General features: G+C 41.1%; 1 protein-coding gene across 2 annotated transcripts; it reads left to right on the forward strand.

Annotated features, from left to right (window-relative positions):
* The first annotated feature begins 6,443 nt into the window (after window positions 1–6,443).
* On the forward strand, window positions 6,444–18,487 carry LOC137332436 (heterogeneous nuclear ribonucleoprotein A/B-like). Of its 2 annotated transcripts, XM_067996276.1 has the most exons (8): window positions 6,445–6,737; window positions 7,270–7,438; window positions 11,005–11,163; window positions 12,251–12,382; window positions 12,470–12,575; window positions 12,669–12,842; window positions 13,125–13,216; window positions 18,148–18,487. In XM_067996276.1, the coding sequence occupies exons 1-7, from the start codon at window positions 6,571–6,573 to the stop codon at window positions 13,196–13,198; spliced, it is 981 nt and encodes a 326-aa protein (XP_067852377.1). In that variant the 5' UTR covers window positions 6,445–6,570; the 3' UTR covers window positions 13,199–13,216; window positions 18,148–18,487. The 2 variants fall into 2 exon arrangements, with proteins under 2 accessions (XP_067852379.1, XP_067852377.1); XM_067996278.1 differs by lacking the exon at window positions 12,669–12,842 and having other exon boundaries at window positions 6,444–6,737.
* Window positions 18,488–18,520: the final 33 nt, after the last annotated feature.

Below are 18,520 nucleotides of genomic sequence, written 5' to 3' on the forward strand. Positions count from 1 at the left end.
ACCTCTGCAGTTTCCACCGGACCAGGTGACTTATCTACTGTGAGTATAGCCAGCCTTTCTAGTACCTCCTTTATTAACTTTTAGCCCATCCAGTATCTCAATTACCTCCTCATTTACTGTGACTTTGATTCCAATTTACTGGGCCAGATCCATTCTCAACCTTGAAATTGGCCCTCCTCCAATTAAGTTTTTTTTAACTCTAGATTGCTCCTTGTCCTTTTCCATAACTAATCTAAACCTTATGATACTATGATCACTGTTCCCTAAATGTGTTCTCACTTCATTCCCCAAAACTAGATCCAGAAATGCCTCCTTCCTCGTTGGGCCGGAAACCTGCTGATCAAGGAAGTTCTCCCGAACACACTTCAGAAATTCCTCCCCAGCTTTGCCTTTACACTATAATCCCAGTCTATATTAGGATAGTTGAAGTCCCCCATTATCACTACTCTATAGTTCTTGCACCACTCTGTAATTTCCCTGCAAATTTGCTCCTCTATATCTTTCCCACTAGTTGGTGGCCAATAGAGTACACCCAATAGTGTAATGGCACCTCTGTTGTTTAACTCTAACCAAATAGATTCTGTCCTTGACCCCTCAAGGACATCTTCTCTCCAGCACTGCAGCATTCTCCTTAATCAATACCCCCTCCCCTCCTTTTTTTCCTTCCCTATCTTTTCTATCATGCATGTAGTCCTGTGTTATAGTTTCACTGGGTTGGCACTTCATGTTTAGGTAGGCTTGATGTATGGAACAGGAGTAGGCCATTCACCCCCTTGAGCCTGTTCTGCCATTCAATTAGATCATGGCCAATCTCTATCTTGAACTCCTTTTACCTGCCTTGGTTCCGTAACCCATAATACCCTTGCCTAACAATTTTATCAATCTCTGTTTTGAAATTTTGAACTGACCTAGTGTCAACAGTTTTTTGGCAGGGGGGGAGGGAAGAAGAGAAAAGTTCCAGATTTCCACTACACTTTCTGTGAAGAAATGCTTCCTGACCTCACCCCTGAACAGCCTAGCTCTAATTTTAAGGTTATGCCCCCTTGTTCTGGACTCCCCCACCAGAGGAAATAGGGTAGGTAGAGAGAAACTATCAGCTCCTTTTAATCATCTTAAACTCCTCAATTAGATCATCCTTTAATCTTCTATATTCAAGGGAATACAAGCCTAGTCTATGCAACCTGTGCTCATGATTTAACCCTTTTAGCCCTGGTATCATTCTGCTGAAGCTGCGCTGCAACCTCTCCAAGGCCAGTATATGCTTCTTGAGGTGCAGTGCCCAGAACTGAATGCAGTACTCTGGGGTCTTACCAGAGCTCTGTACAGCTGTAACATAACTTCCACCTCTTTGAATTCCAGCCTTGAGATAAAGGCCAACGTTCCATTTAGCCTTTTAAATTACCTGTTCACTAGCTTTTAGTGATTTCTGCACTTGGGTTCCTCAGTCTCTTTGCTCCTTCACAGTTCCTAGCTTCTCACCATTTAGAAAATGCTCTGATCTATCTTTCTTAGGTCCAAAGTGGATGACCTTGCACTTCCCCACACTGAACTCCACCTGACTGTTTTGTCCACTCACTTAATCTATTAATGTCCCTTTGCAACTTTCAGCTCCCATCTACACTCTTCACTGTGCCACCTAACTTGGTGTCATCAGCAAACTTGGATATACAGTTCTCTATTCCTTCATCTAAGTCACTTTTATATAGTGAAAAGCCGAGGCCCCAGTACAGATCCTGGGGGTTACCACTGGTCACATGCCAATTTGAGTACATACCCATTGTCCCTACTCTCTGTCTCCTACCTCCTAACCAATTCCCTACCCAATACAATAGGTTGCCTCCAATTTCATAGACTGTCAACAAAAATGAGAGCATCTTATGTGGTACCTTACCACCTCAAAAAAAAAAAAAATTCAACTAGGTTTGTTAGACACTCTCTGGTCAGTTGATATTTGTCCAAGTGCTCAGTCAATCTGACCCTGATAACAGATTCTAGTAAATGTCCCAACTCAGATGTTAGACTATTAGGCCTATAATTCCCTTCTTAAATAATGGAGTGATATTGGAGATTTTCCAATCCAAGGGTACAATTCCTGAATTGAGAGTTTCTGAACAAGCTGTCAGCTTTATGGCCCTCAACTCGCATGGGAGTCCCCATGTTTGCAGTTTAGGGTATTTTAAAATTCGCTCACAATGCTCTAAATTATCTCTTCTGTGTGCATCATGTTAAAATATCGCACATGGACAGGAGATCATGCAATGCATTGTGGGACTTTAATTGGCACCTGGGGATCCCGCGCAAACATATGGACTGCTTCATTGTGGATCTGAGGTTGGGCTTGTTGATCCTTTCGCTACATGTAGATTTATGAGAAACATTTATATATCAGCTCTTGGTAAGGTTTTATCTAATTATACCATAAATAGAACATTGTATAGACCCATTGGATTTAATTATTTAATAATAGAATAATTTGCAAATTATTCTAACATTGTTCATTCACTTAATACATATTTCAATCATGGGTCCTTGCTGCATTTTCTGTTTATATCATAGGTATCAGATACCTTTTTTAGAGTAGAGATGCTATTAAAATAAACTCATGCCAATGAATACAATAGTGGAAGCCCTATTAGAGGATTGCTTTGAAATGTGGAGCAGAGATACTCAGCACTTCTGCATCTCATACCATTGAATTGACAGCAGTTTGAGTATAAGCATGAGCAAAAATTACACTTTTGTATACTTTAGGTTTCCCCTCTATAATACAACTGATGGAATTTTAGGTATAGCTGCAGCTTAACTCAAGAATAGTTTGTGTCCCACTGTACTTCCGTTATAACTAATTCCTTTCATACGTCACATGAGGTCGTTTGGTTTCAGTTTTCACGGAAAACCTAGCTGAATACAATCTCAAAGCATGAATAAAAACCCTGAAACCAGTTATGTATATTTTGTACCTGCACAAATGCTGGTATTATGAATATTTAAAAATCTGATACAACAGCCTTCCACTGATCCAATGGACATCAGGTTAATGCAAAATCTCAAAGCTTTTTGAAATTCTTATGGTCGCAGCTGGCTATTTCCCCTTTATTCACCCTGATGCAATGTTAAAATAAGTGTGATCTGAAACTAAGTTGAATAGATTTTGAAAATCCTCTGCCTCTGTATTCTGATCCTATGTAATGGTAAAGGAATATGAGTAGGCCATTCTGCCATTCAGTTAGTTCATGGTTGATCTGCACCTCAACCCCATTTACCTGCCTTTGGTCCATATCCCCTCATACCCTTACCTAACACAAATCTATCAGTCTCAGTCTTGGAAGTTTCAATAGGCCCTGCAAACACAGATTGGGGGAGAGAGTTCCAGATTTCTACTATCCTTCGTGCGAAGTAGTTTTTCTTGATTTCACTCCTGAATGGCTTGGCTCTAACTTTAAAATGATGCCCCCTTGTTCTGGATTCCCCTACCAGAGGAAATAGTTTCTTTATCTACCCTATTGAATCCTTTTATCATCTTAAACACATTGATTGGATCACCCCTCAATCTTCTAAACTTGAGGGAATATGTCCAGTTTATGCAACCTGGCCTCATAATTTAACCCTTTAAACCCTGGAGTTATTCTGTTGAATCTGTACTGCACCCTCTCCCAAGGCCAATATATCCTTCCTGAAGTGTGATGCTGAATGGATTACAAGTCCTGGCATCCTGGACTTGACATTCTTAATCAACTGGTTTTACTATCTGTGTACCCTCTTCTCACAGCAGTATTTTTATGCGTGCATGGTGTTGCTACTGGACCCTCTTTCTACTCTGCCAGAAGTGAAAAAGAATAGTTGGCTTGAATTTTTGTTTGCATTCCTCTGGTGGTTCAGTGGATAAATGCCCTGTATTGTGGTAATGTGCTAGCTGTTCTTAGCCAGTGCAATGGTGGAGATCCTGATTGCATTCTGTATTCTCCAGGTCAGGGAGAGGGGGAAAATTGGGTAACATTCCCGTTTCTAATAACCTCTACTGGAAATGCATTTGTAGCCATCAGGACCCCCATGATCGCAGTCACTGAAACGGTCATTGAGGAACTAGCACTGGCATAGGTACGATGAGCTGTGTGGCATCCTCTTAATAGAATCATATAAATTACAGCACAGAATAACTTGGGGAAACTACTGGACGGCTGCTAATGGATGTGGAACCGTTGTCGATGGAGGAAGGGACAATGGGAAAAAAAATAAAGCATTACAGATGCCTTAAAATCACTGTTGTAATCAGGATTTTCACCAGATGTACTAAATCAATGTTACTCCAAGAAATTTTTATACCTGGAATTTCTGCAGGGGATAGCTGGTAGCTGATTGGTAGAACCCAAGAGAAACCCTTTATAAGACCTCTATCGTGTCTCCTCTTTGTCTTTTCCATAGAAATGAGCCAGAGCTTCCTCAATCTTTCCTAATAGCTGCATCATCTCATTCCTAGTAATATCCTTGTAAATGTTTTCTGCACTTTCTTCAATGCTTCAATATCCTTTTTGTAGTATAGAGATCAGAACTGTAGACGGTACTCCAAGTGTGGTCGAAGCAAGGTTCTACATAAATTTAACATTACCCCCTGCTTTTGTAGTCTATTCCTCTAGAAATGAACCCCAATATCTTGTTTGCACACTTTATGGCTGTATCAACTTGTGTTCTTACTTTTAATGATTTATGTATCTATATTTTGCTTGGAGACGCACAACACCAGGTTATAGTCCAACAGCTTTATTTGAAATCACAAGCTTTCGGAGCTTTGCTCCTTCGTCAGGTGAAGTTTTTTACCTTCCAAGGATTAAGTAACCTCCTTATTCTTTCTACCAAATTGAATCATCTTACATTTTGCTGAATTGAATTTAATTTGCCATTTATCTGGCAACTCTGTGAGCCTATTTATCTTCCTGTATTTTGGTGCAGTCCTCCACATTATTAGCTTACTATCTCTCTTTCTCTCTCTTCTTCCTGCCCCCAACACACAATTTGTTATCAACATCATACCTCCAATTTCTGAGTCCAAGCCATTTATGTATATGGGAACAACAATGGTCCTAGTATGGATCCTTACAGGATTCCACTTTCTGCCAGTCCAAGAAATTTCCCTAAACTCCTACTGCATGGAAAATGAAATAAGAGAAAAGGATGGAGTTTTTACAGTACCTAAAAAGACTCTGTTCTGTCCCAATATATAGGAAACCCAAGACGGGAAGAAGAACTGCTAGACCTAGTAATGGGAAATTAATTGGAACAATTGAGAAGTGAACGCGGCAGAATATCTAGGGAATAGTGATCACAATATAAGGTTTAAGAAAATGATTGAGCGAGATATAAATAGTAGAAAGACTTGAGTTTATATAGCACCTTTCACAACCTCTGGACGTCCCAAAGCGCTTTACAGTCAATGAACTATTTTTAATGAAGTGTAGTCACTGTTGTAATGGAGGAAACACGGTAGCCAATTTGCACACAGCAAGGTCCCACAAACCGCAATGTGATGACCAGATAATTTCTTTTAAGTGATGTTGGTTGAGGGTTAAATGTTGGCTAGGGCACTTGGAAAAAAAAACTCCATGGGATCTTTTATAGCCAGCGGAGAGGGTGGATGGGTCCTCAGTTTAACGTCTCATCCGAAAGACGGCACCTGGCAGTGCGGCACTCCTTCACTGGACTGTCAACCTGGATTAGGACTTGAAACTGCACCTTCTGATTCAGAGGGGAGAGTGCTACCCACTGAGCCACAGCTGATACCAGGAACAGATTAACAGAGAGACTGCAGTGTATGGTTGATTAGGAAAATAAAATTATTTGACTCTTGTTATTGATTTGTATTTTTTTAAAAAAGGAATAGATTAAATAAAAACCAATTATGAAGGAATAAGAATGGAGCTAGAGAAAAATATTGACAGAAATAGACTAGTGGCCAATATCTGACGAAGGAGGAAGCCTCCGAAAGCTTGTGAATTTAAAATAAAATTGCTGGACTATAACTTGGTGTTGTAAAATTGTTTACAATTGTCAACCCCAGTCCATCACCGGCATCTCCATATCAATATTTAAGAGTGAGCGACAGAGCTCAAGAACAATATATCCCATAAGATTGATCTAGTCAAGAATGAGAATTTTGCAATAGAATTCGTAACAGAAAATTTGGGTAGCGAAAAGATCTGTGCAATACAAATGCCCTGTTCCTGTGAGCGAGCTCTCTGCACCACCTAGTCACTGACAGAATTGGCTTCAAACAGGGGGAAAACTTCGCGAAGTAACCTGGAACGTCCAGCCAGTGAGGGGGCGGGGCGGCACAATCCTTTGGCGAATGAGAGGCAGGGATATTGAACTACCGACAGGTAGAGCCAATGAGAGGCGCGGTTAGTGGGTGGTGCCGCTCGCCGGCCGCTATATAAAAGGCCACAAGCTGGCGCTAAGCGGAAGCCATAGTCCGAAGCCGCGCCGCTGGGAGGGTCGATCCCTTTTTAAAAATAGGGGGCACCATTTTTATAAAAAAAATCTCACTCCGTTTTAATTCCGACGCACACGAAACTCAAAATGGCCGACGCGGAGCAGCAGTACGTGGAGGGGTCCGAGAACGGTCACTACGAAGGAGAAGGCCAGGCTGCCGGCGAGGAAATGGTGCCGGATGGAGCAGAGCCTCAGCCGGGCGCCGAGAGCGAGGGCTCGAAAATCAACGCCAGTAAAAACGAAGAAGACGCTGGGTAAGATGCTAAGGCCAGCCGCCGCCTCCTCCCCCCCACCCCCCTTCCCGGCCCGAGAGTCTCCTCCTGCCGGTAGGCCCTAACCCAACATCGTGGCAATAAAACGCGGGAGTTCGTTCGACCGACCGACCGCAGCCCCACGATCCGTAGGCGGCCCTGAGTAGCGGAGCTCGCTTGGAGCGATTCCCGTAAATGTTGGATTCGGCTCGCCTTCCCGCCCGCCACCTTTCCCATTCCAGCCCACGGCGCAGGTTTAGTGCGGTGTTCGCTCGATCGCCTCTCCTGCCTTAATGACACGCAACTTTTCTTTCGGGGAAAAAAAACGTCCGGGGAAAAGCCTCAGTTTCCGCCTTTGTGTAAAAACCGTCGGCACGATTAGAGAGCAGGCCTCGCACCGCCGATCGTTGGCTGCTTGGCCCCGGGTTTCTTTGTTCACATGTTGCCGAATCTTTGTTGGCGCCATGTGCTTTCTTGGGCTGGGGGAGGGGAGCAAGCCTGGGTAACAAAAGGTCGTCTTTTCTCTCTCCGACAGGAAAATGTTCGTAGGAGGATTGAGCTGGGATACAAGCAAAAAGGACCTGAAAGATTATTTTTCCAAATTTGGCGAAGTTGTGGATTGTACAATTAAGATGGATCCTGCAACCGGAAGGTCGAGGGGCTTTGGATTTATCCTCTTCAGAGATTCTTCATGCGCCGATAGGGTGAGGTTGAGAAGTGTTTTTGGCGGTAGCCTGTGTTTACTCAAACTACCTAAACATTTCAAAGAGGGGGAATGGGATTGGCTGTAATTCTGACTTTGAAAGTGCTTGGACTTGGGCGGCAGAAGAAAGCTACATAGGGGGTGGTAGAGGAGACGGAGGAGGTATTGAGCCGCAATCCGGTTTTGTATCAGTGGCGAATATTGGAAGTAACAATAGGAGGTATGGTTGGGATACAAGTTACCGAGGGGAAGCTGACGGGCAATTTACTAGTCAGTATGAGGTGGCAATAAACAAGTAGAATGCTGTGTTGCTTCGACAAATCGGTTGTGTTCAAATCTCCAGAAGTCATCCTGGTAGTGTACAGTTGCAGGGTCAGGCTGCAGTTGCATAGTATTCGAATAGCGATGGCCTAAATCGAAGTTTTCACCTTACGAACAGGAGTAGGCTGTTCAATTAGAGCATGGCTGATCTGTACCTCGGCTCCATTTACCCACCTTTTGTTCCATATTCCTTGATATAGAAATCGTTCTATCAATATCTTAAATTTCAATTACCACATCACCCGCAGATTTCTACTACGTTTTGTGTGGGGAAAAATGCTTCCTGATTTCACTCCTAAAATGGTCTAAATCTAATTTTAAGATTGTTTGTATGATTCACTGATATTGACACTAAATTACTGCCATAACTTTACCCAATGGGGAGGAAAAACAAATGGGCAGATTAAAGCAAAAGGGGTGATTGTTTGGAGGATGAATAGGAAGACTGCTGCACATTTGAAGCCCTGGAATGAAAAGGACGTTCCAGACACTGTGTTCATAAACCTCTAGTTTTTTTTTACAAAGTTGCCCAAACATATTTTAAAAGAGGAATTCGGTGTAGAACTGTGATGCAGCAAATTTTAACTGCAAAGAATCCGAGTAAACTGCTTGAGTAATTCAAAATGTCTCTTTTGGGTTTTTAACGTCTGATAATTTTCCGGGATTCAGTGTCACTGGCCTCTCTTGGATATCCAGGAAGGTACTGCTGAGTCCCAGGCATCAATAGTGACAAAGAAGCTGTTATCTGAGCACAAGCTACTGGAATATATTACTTGGTGCCACGTGACTGAATAAGAACATAAGAAATGGGAGCAGGAGTAGGCCATATGGCCCCTCGAGCCTGCTCCGCCATTCAGTAAGATCATGGCTGATTTTCGACCTGAACTCCACTTTCTCGCCCGATCCCCATATCGTACAATAATCTATCGATCTCTGTCTTGAATATACTCATGATGTGGAGATGCCGGTGATGGACTGGGGTTGACAATTGTAAACAATTTTACAACACCAAGTTATAGTCCAACGATTTTATTTGAAATCTACAAGCTTTCGGAGGCTTCCTCCTTCCTCAGGTAAATGTGGTGAGGAAGGAGGAAGCCTCCGAAAGCTTGTAGATTTCAAATAAAATCGTTGGACTATAACTTGGTGTTGTAAAATTGTTTACAATTGAATATACTCAACAACTGGGCATCCACAGCCCTTTGGGGCAGAGAATTCCAAAGATTCACAACCCCCTGAAGAAATTTTTCCCCACCTCGGTCCTAAATGGCCAACCTGTTATCCTGAGACTATGCCCCTTAGTTTTAGACTCTTCAGCCAGGGGAAACGACCTCTTAGCATCTATCCTGTCAAGCCCTCTCAGAATCTTATGTTTCAATTAGATCAAATCTCATTCTTCTAAACTCCAGAGAGTATAGGCCCATTCTACTCAATCTCTCCTCATAGGACAACCTAGGAATCAATCTAGTGAATCTTCGTTGCACCACCTCTAAGGCAAGTATATCCTTCCTTAGATAAGGAGACCAAAACTGTACACAGTACTTCAGGTGTGGTCTCGCCAAAGCCCTGTGCAATTGCGGCAAGGCTTCCTTACTCTTGTACTCCAGCCCCCTTGCAATAAAGGCCAACATACCATTTGTCTTCCTAACTGCTGTACCTGCATGTTAACCTTATGTTTTGTGTACAAGGACACCCAAGTCTCTCTGAACACCAACATTTAATAGTTTCTCACCATTTAAAAAAAAATTCTTTTTTCTATTCTTCCTACCAAAGTGAATAACCTCACATTATACTCCATCTGCCATCTTGCCCACTCACTTAACTTGTCCATATCCCTTTGCAGAGTCTGTGTCCTCGCAGCTTACTTTCCCACCTAGCTTTGTATCGTCAGCAAACTTGGATACATTACACTCAGTCCCTGCATCTAAACCTTTAATATAGATTGTAAATAGCTGCGGCACCCTAGTTACAGCCTGCCAACCTGAAAATGACCCGTTTATTCCTACTCTGTTTTCTGTCTGTTAACCATGCTAATATATTTCCCCCAACCCCATGAGCCCTTTTCTTGTGTGGCACCTTTTATGGAATACCTTTTGAAAATCCAAACATACTACATCGACTGGTTTCCCTATTTTCGACCCTGCTAGTTACATCCTCAAAATTTGTCAAACACTATTTCCTTTTCCTAATTCTGTGTTGACTCTGCCTAATCATATTATAATTTTCTAAGTGCCCTGTTACCATGTCCTTCATAATGGATTCCAGCATTTTCGTGACGACTGATGTCAGACTAACTGGCTTGTAATTCCCTGTTTTCTCTCTTCCCTCCTGTCTTGAATTGTGATGTTAAATTTGCTACCTTCCAATCCACTGGGACTGTTCTAGAATTCAGGGAATTTTGTTAGATCACAACCAATGCATTCACTATCTCTGTAGCCACCTCTTTTAGAACCCTAGGATGTAGGCCGTAGGGTCCTGGGGATTTGCTAGCTTTTAGTCCCATTAATTTCTCTAGTACTTTTTCTTTTTAATTACTTTTAAGTTCCTCACTCTCATTACACCCTTGGTTCCCCACTTTCTGGTATTTTTTTGTGCCTAATACTGTGAAGACAGATGAAAAATACTTGTTTAGTGTCTCTGTGATACTCTGAATATATACCACGAAACTGAGACTCGTACTTTTGAGCTAAAGTATAGTTTTACTTGCATAAGAGGTGACGTAACAGTGAACCACGCTCTCTGCTAGCCTCCTCGATACAGAAGATGCCAGTTTCTCTAAATGTAGACTTTAAACTGAAGTTTACTTGCTGTAGCTTCAATGTGGCCTGGCTTCCTTGCTAAACTGAACATCTCTCCTTTTTTAACCAGTCTTTGATTAGACTACTGGTAAGATTGGCTTCCATTACAATATTAACTCCTTTCAAATTATACAAAAATAAAAGGCAATAGATGACTGTACCTCATTAGAAATACCCACAGACTGTTTGATTTATCATCAGTATCAAATGGGTAACCGATTACATGGATGTTTTGATTCAATTCGATGGCTTTGTTTATTTACATAATTCATACCCATTAAATGTACCATTGTAATATCCTTAGTGTGCATCTTGTGAAACATCTGCAGCCAGTGATTTGAGCTTCTGTAATAATTTTCTTTGAGCATCAGTTAAAACAGTCACTAAATCTACACCATTTTGCAATGAATCTCTCTTCCATTGTTAACGCAGGTTTTTTTTTCTGTAGGTGTTGGAACAAAAAGAACATAAATTAGATGGTAGAGTGGTTGATCCTAAAAGAGCAATGGCCATGAAGAAAGAACCTGTAAAGAAAATCTTTGTTGGAGGCCTTCATCCAGATACCCCAGAGGACAAGATCAGAGAGTACTTTGGAGCCTTTGGTGAGGTTGGTATTTTCTGAAAGCACGTGAAGTATATTAAAAGACTTAACATTATTTGATAGTCTTAAGGGAAAAAGGATTTGACTGGGTGAGGTGGTGGGGTAATGTTCAGTGGGCACCTTGCCCATGTGGCTCAAAAGTTTAGTGAGTGGTGATGGGCTATTAGTTGGGGCTTTACAGCTATTCCAAGTCTTGGCCTTGGAATAATTGAGAGTTATGAATTTCCCAGGCCCCTCTCCTGTAAGCCAGGACTGTGAAGGATAACTACCTGTTGTGGTGCTATGATGTGGAGATGCCGGTGATGGACTGGGGTTGACTATTGTAAACAATTTTACAACACCAAGTTATAGTCCAGCAATTTTATTTGAAATTCACAAGCTTTCGGAGGCTTCCTCCTTCCTCAGGTGAATGTGAGGAAGGAGAATTCACCTGAGGAAGGAGGAAGCCTCTGAAAGCTTGTGAATTTCAAATAAAATTGCTGGACTATAACTTGGTGTTGTAAAATTGTTTACAATTGTTGTGGTGTTGTGAGACTGGTTAACCTGGTGGAGTGTAAATCTAACCATGGACCTTCAGGACAGCTTTCAGGAGAGCACCACAATGAATTCTGAACTTTGTAATTAGTATTTGTGGCATTTTCCGATTCCAATGAATAATTTGATGTCATGGTAAATATTGCAATTGTGTAAATTGCATCTTGGAGATCTGGGTTTGAATGGAATGGACTCTTGTACACAAGCACTGTCTGTGCAACTGTCTGAACTTGGGCCTAGCTGTCAAGCCTCAACTGGAATTAAAGATGTGTGTGTATGTGTGTGTGTGTATATTTTCAATAGTTGACTATACTAAAAGCAGTCAAATTTCAATATTAGAGAGGAATACTGGCTGCAGTGACCTACAGGCCCTTCATCACCTGAAGTCTAGGGTCTGTGAATTAAGAGACTGTTGTGGTGAGATTAATTGCAGATCATGTACCTTCTATATGTACACATTCACTTTTTTTTCCCATATTTGTGGGGGGGTGTTCAGATGGGTTCAGTGAAGCATCAGCTTGGCCCTCATAGCAAGCTTCATTTGAATTTTTTTATCTAGGTGGAATCAATTGAACTTCCAATGGATAGCAAGACCAACAAGAGGAGAGGTTTTTGTTTCATCTCATTTAAAGAGGAAGAGCCAGTGAAAAAGATCTTGGAGAAGAAGTACCATGATGTTGGAAGCAGCAAGGTAGTGGACAGAAACAACTTGGTTTCTTTACAAGAAAGTGGTGTATGAAATTTTGTACACTGATGTTTTTCTTTTTTTAAAAAACAGTGTGAAATCAAAGTGGCTCAGCCTAAAGAAGTTTATCAACAGCAACAGCAGTGGGGAGGCAGAGGTAGCTTTACAGGAAGGGGCAGAGGTGGTGGCCGTGGAGGTGGTGAGTTGCGTGTTTACAGCTCTACAATAAGGAAGAAAAACCATCTGTGGAATGGTTTTTTAGTGCTTACCTGTATGTCTTGCTAAATTTAAGGTCAAAGTCAGAACTGGAGTCAAGGATACAGCAATAATTACTGGAATCCAAGCTATGGCAGCAGTTATGGTTACAGCGGGCAAAGTGGCTATGGTGCATATGGAGGCTATGATTATACTGGCTATAACTACAATAGTGGTTACTATGGTGGATATGGACAAGGATATGACTACAGTAAGTATATTCATTGCTGTACTGAAGCAAGGCTTGTGGGGATTGAGGCTTAAGCATTGCAAAAATTGGTGCAATTTTAACATTAGTTACTTAATGGCTGGCAACAGCCTCATTAAATACCAAGTTAATTATTCACTCTCTAGCACTAACAGATTTCATCTCACAGTGACATTCTGGAAGTGGCCTCAATTTTGTTACTGGTCTCGTTTCAGTAGAAAGACAGCATTTTGTGTATCAAACTTTAGAGAGCAGCAATTTAACTATAAGCTTGTTTTCATCCAGATCAGAGTAATGGTAACTATGGGAAAGCACCAAGACGTGGGGCAGCTCACCAAGGTGGTTACAAACCGTATTAAAATGGAATGTGAATGCAGGTATGTTGATACCAGTAAAGGAATGTAATGAGACTAGGTATTGAAAATGTGTATCCTTCAGATGACAAAGCACAGACTGTAGTAAGATCAGAACTAGGGTAGTATGTTTTTCTTGAGTGCATTTTTAAAAAAAATTGTGGGTTCTTGAATCTCATTTGAAGTTGGAGAAGGGGAGCGAGGAGAGACTCTGTATTTCACAGAAGCGTTCTAGTGTTTAGAACACCTCCTGATGCATTGGGTGCCTCTACAGAACATCGGATGGGGGGGCGGGGGAAGGGAGGAAAAAGGAAAATAATGTATAGACCTAATCAAAGTTAGTTGAGATGTGCAATTCTTTCTAATGTAAATTGTCCTGAAAGTCTAATCCTGTTGGGGCAAAAATCATAGCTGCTATAAAATAAGGCAGTAACTAGTGTTTAGTGGTAGCCCATACTTAGTGGAATGTTCTTTTAGAAAGCTACATCACCATACACTGTCAATTGTATACCATAAATATTTTTAAAATGCTGCTAAATTCACTTTTACTTTACACTCTTATTGAATAGAATCTTACAACACAGAAGGAGGCCATTCGGCCCGTCATGCCTGAGCCAGCCTCTTTGAAAGAGCTGTGTAATTTCGTCCCATATCCCAGTTTTTGCCCCGTAACCCTGCAAATTAGTCCTCTTCTATTCATGTAAATTGCCTTTTGAAAGTTCCTATGGAATCTGATTCCACCACTCTTCCCGATAGCACGTTCTAGACCTTAATGCCCCCCTGTGAAAAAAATTCTCGTTTCAACTATAGTTTGTTTGCGAATGGTTTTAAATCTATGACCTCTGGTTACTGACCCACTTACCAGGGGAAACTGTTTCTGTCAAAATCCCTCATAATTTTGAATACCTCTATTGGGTCTCCCTTTAATCTCTGCTGTAAGAAGAACAATCCCAGCTTCTCCAATCTCCCCACATAACTGAAGTTTCTCATCCCTGGTATCCTAGTAAACGTGCTCTGTACCCTCTCCAAGGCCTTGACATCCTTCCTAGTGATTTGTGATGGTTTAGCATAACTTCCTTCCTTTTGTATTCACTGCCCCTATTTACAATGGCAAATATCCTGTACGTTCTTTTTGTCAACTTCCCCTGCCACCTTCAAAGATTTCTGAATATGCACCCCCAGGTCCCTCTGCTTTTGCACCCCCCTCAAAATGGCACCATTTAGAATATACTGTCTCTCTCTCTATGTTGTTCCTCACCACACTTATCTGCATTACATTTCAGCTGCCATGTGTCTGCCCATTTCACCAGTCTGTCTGTCCTCCTGAAGTCTACTATCCTGCTCACCATTTACTACGTTGCCAAGTTTTGTAATAACTGCAAGTTTCAAAATTTTACCCCTATACCCAAACCCAGGTCATTCTATAAAATTAACAAGAAAAGCAATAGCCCTAATAACGATCCCTGGGGGATCCCAATGCATACTTCTCTCTAGTCAGAAAAACATGCATTCACCACTACTCTCTGCCTCTTATCCCTCAGCCAATTACATACCCAAGTTACCACAGTCCCTTTAAGACCATGTGCTATTTTCCAAATAAGTCTGTTGTGTGGTACTTTATCAAATGCCTTTTGAAAGTCCATGTATACAATATCTACTGCACTGCCTTCGTCAACCCTCTGTCAAAGAACTCATCAGGTTAGTCAGACACGATTTGCCTTTAACAAATTCATGCTGGCTGTCCCTTATTAATCCATGTTTCAACTGAGAATTAATTTTGCCTGCGACAATGGTCTCTAGTAGCTTTTCTTAGCATTGATGTTAGACTGATTAATCTGTAGTTACCAGGTTTATCCCTTTTCTCCTTTTTTGAACAGGGATGCGACACTTACAGTCCTCTGGCACCTCTTTCCTTTGGCACCCAGGCAACTCTAACTTCCAGTGCCACATCTTTCCTCCTTTATGGGAATATGCTTGGTTTGAACTCTAACTATCTGCCTTGAAGGCCTGCCATTGCTCATTTACGATTTTCCTGGCCAATCTTTGTTTGCAGTCCACCTGTGCTGGATCCCTTCTCAAATCACTGAAATTGGCTCTCTTCCAATTGGATATTTTCACTTTTTTTGTTCCTTTCCATAACTACTTTTAAACCTAATTATATTATGATCACTATTACCCAGGTGTTCTCCCACTCTACTTGTCCAACTTCATTCCCCAGAACTAGATCCAGCACTGCTTCCTTCCTTGTTGGGCTAGAAACATACTGATTAAGAAAGTTCTCCTGTACACATTTTAGGAATTCTTCACCCTCCTTTCCCTTTACTCTTTTTTTTCCCCCCCCGGTCTATATTAGGGTAATTGAATGCCATTTTGCTGCATGGTTATTTTTACATTTCTCTGAAATTTGCCTACAGATTTGTTCCTCTATCTCCTCACTATTTGGAGATCTATAGTAAACACCCATCAATGCAACAGCTCCTTTTCTGTTGCCTAACTCTAACCAAATCGATTCATTCTTTGAACCCTCTAGTATATCATCCCTCCGTAGACCCCTTGATCAATAATGCCGCTGCTGCCCCACCCCCACCCAAATCTCCTGTCTTTTCCTTCCCTATCCTTCCTGAATATATTGTAGCCAGGAATGTTTAGTTCCCACTCCTGCCCATGTTTAAGCCAGGTCTATGTTATAGCCATTATATCATAGTCCTGTGCGGCAACTTGCACCTGTAGCTCGTCAACCTTATTTGTAACACTTCTCACGTTAACACACTATGCTAGTTGGCTTTGCTTTTTTCCCCTCCATCCAATTCCTGTTTTTTCTAACTATTCTTTGTCCCTCCTAGTTTTCTACGCGCTTTGTCTCTCCTCTTTGCTGCTGTGTCCTGGTGCCCCTCCCCCTACCAAATTAGTTTTAAACCCCCTCTCCCCAACAGCACTAGTTAACTTCCCCATGAGGACATTGGTCCCAGCCCTGTTCAGGTGCAACCTGTCTGGCTTGTACAGGTCCCTCCTTCCCCAGAACTGGTCCCAATGCCCCAGGAATCTGAAGCCCTCCCTCCTGTACCACTTCTCCAGCCGTGCATTCACCTGCACTATCTTCCTGTTTCTGTACTCAACAGCATGTGACACTGGGAGTAATTTAGAGAATACCACCTTTTGAGGTCCTATTTTTCCTAGCTCCTGAAACTTTGCTTGTAGGACCTCAATCCTTTTGCTAAAACATTTTGATTTGGGATGCTATGAACTAAATGCTATGTCTCAGCATTCATGCCTTGTATTTGCCCGGTTTCATGGTCTAGCCAGTGTTCAGTTGCATGTGCTGGCTTGCTTATTTCTTTGCATAAAAAAAGCAAAGAAAACTTGCATGAGGCAGTTTAACACTGCCCAGTAGCACCCTCCAGTAGTAATATTTGAGTATTTTGATGGCCAAAACACATGACTGTCTAAACACATGATTGCTGTGTTCCTGTAAATTGCATTAATGTGCATTGAATTAAATAACATGAGTTTGAACCCAATTTTCTGTGGAAATCATGCCACATCTGCAGCAACTTTTAGATGGGCTCGCTCCATCCCACCTGTTCTGTACAATAAAGTTTATGCTTTAGATAGTAGCCATTTTGGAAACCGAAGTCCATAGTTTGAGGAGTCTTGTCTCATTTGGAGGAATTTATAACTGGATGAAGAGCCCTGTAAAATTTGGAGAATGTCACATGAAGATTAACATTAAATAAACCACATAAAAGTAATTGGATTTGTGATTTCCTGAGCAATGAAAAAAAAGCTACCGTCAGCTGTTAGGCAATACAAAATACAATATAAATGGACTTCTTACATAGACATTGTTGTAGGGTTAGGGGCCATATCAACTATTTCATCCACAGGAAGGTAAAGGAGGGGAAAAATCTGTTGAACCAGACTGCAAGTAGGTAATACAGAAAAGCAAATAACAGACAGTAACACTGGCCACTTCAAGTGTTTGTACTTTTTGTGCCAATGTTGATATATAGATGTTTCCCCCCACAATTTGTTTTTTCCTCCCCCTTGGGTAACTTCCGGATGTTTTCTGAAACCCAGGTCATTATTGGGGATGTGCTTTGATTGATAAACAATTGCAGATGTTTTGAGATTAGCGTACGCCAGCGAATTCAGTATTAGTAATAAAAGCAGCATTATAAATAACATTTCAGGTTGAACTTGACTAGACTTCTGAATGTGAAACAGTTGATAGTCTGGAGAATGTATACATACAATAAATTTTTACCTAAGAGTTGAACTACTTAATGTTGCTGCCTACATAAATTTATTCTCCAAGTAGTCCTATTATATTTTAGAACTCTACTGATTTTTGAGGTACTAATAAAGGACATGCATGTTGAAATCTGAATTCCTTATCCATGCCACCTGGCAGGAATGTCATGCAGGTCATATCTCCTGACTACACTTGGGTCCACACATTACACACAAGATGGTTGTGCTCTCTGGCATGCTGCACTGTGGCATGATGTCTTCCAACGTGGTGTCAAAAAGTAATGCAAATATGCTAAATATTTTAGCAGGTTCTGTAATGGTTAATTTAGACCAAGTTACATTATTTGCTATTTACTGTGCTGTTAATTGTGTGCTTGCAGTTTAGAAACTTGGAACAGCTCATGTATTGTCAGCATTAAAATATTCAATACTTTTCATAGCTTTTAGGAATGTATAAGGGGATAATATACTGATGGGTTAGTATTTCATTTTAGATATAGTAATTATGTTTGTGACTTTAAGGGAAAATTAACTATCTAGTTCACTTTCATTACGCTGAAGCCCAGCGAGTGACCAAAGCAAATGTGGCTACAAACTTTGATGCACTCCATATGTAGCTCAACATATGTTGCATATATGTTTCTAGTAAAAGAAAGCTTTTGTTATTTGAGGACACTAATGGATTTTTTTTGGTACTTTTTCAGGTCATCAGCTTGGCAAAAACTTAAACGGGTCCTCTAAACGCAGCTGTGTTGCACTTAGGGACTAATTTCTTTGAACTGTTTTCACTCGATGACTCCCCAAATGTACAGAATGGATTGTTTTAGGGAAGCCTATGTCACTTTCCAACTTTTTATTTTGTAGTCTGTCTTCGTGTCGTACATTTCCTGTGATGGAAGTGGTTTTTACTGTACTTTTTGGTACCTAATGGACGCTGATAATGTATTATGTAAGTTTGTATTTTACATATAAAATTACTGGATTTGCCAATGACTTGGTTATTGGAGCAGTCCAAGTTCTTGAAATAAAAGTTCCTTTTGTGTATTTTGTGTTGAATGAATTCTGTTTGTATTCAGA

This window comes from Heptranchias perlo, chromosome 14, assembly GCF_035084215.1.
Source record: "Heptranchias perlo isolate sHepPer1 chromosome 14, sHepPer1.hap1, whole genome shotgun sequence".
Lineage (NCBI taxonomy): Eukaryota > Metazoa > Chordata > Chondrichthyes > Hexanchiformes > Hexanchidae > Heptranchias > Heptranchias perlo.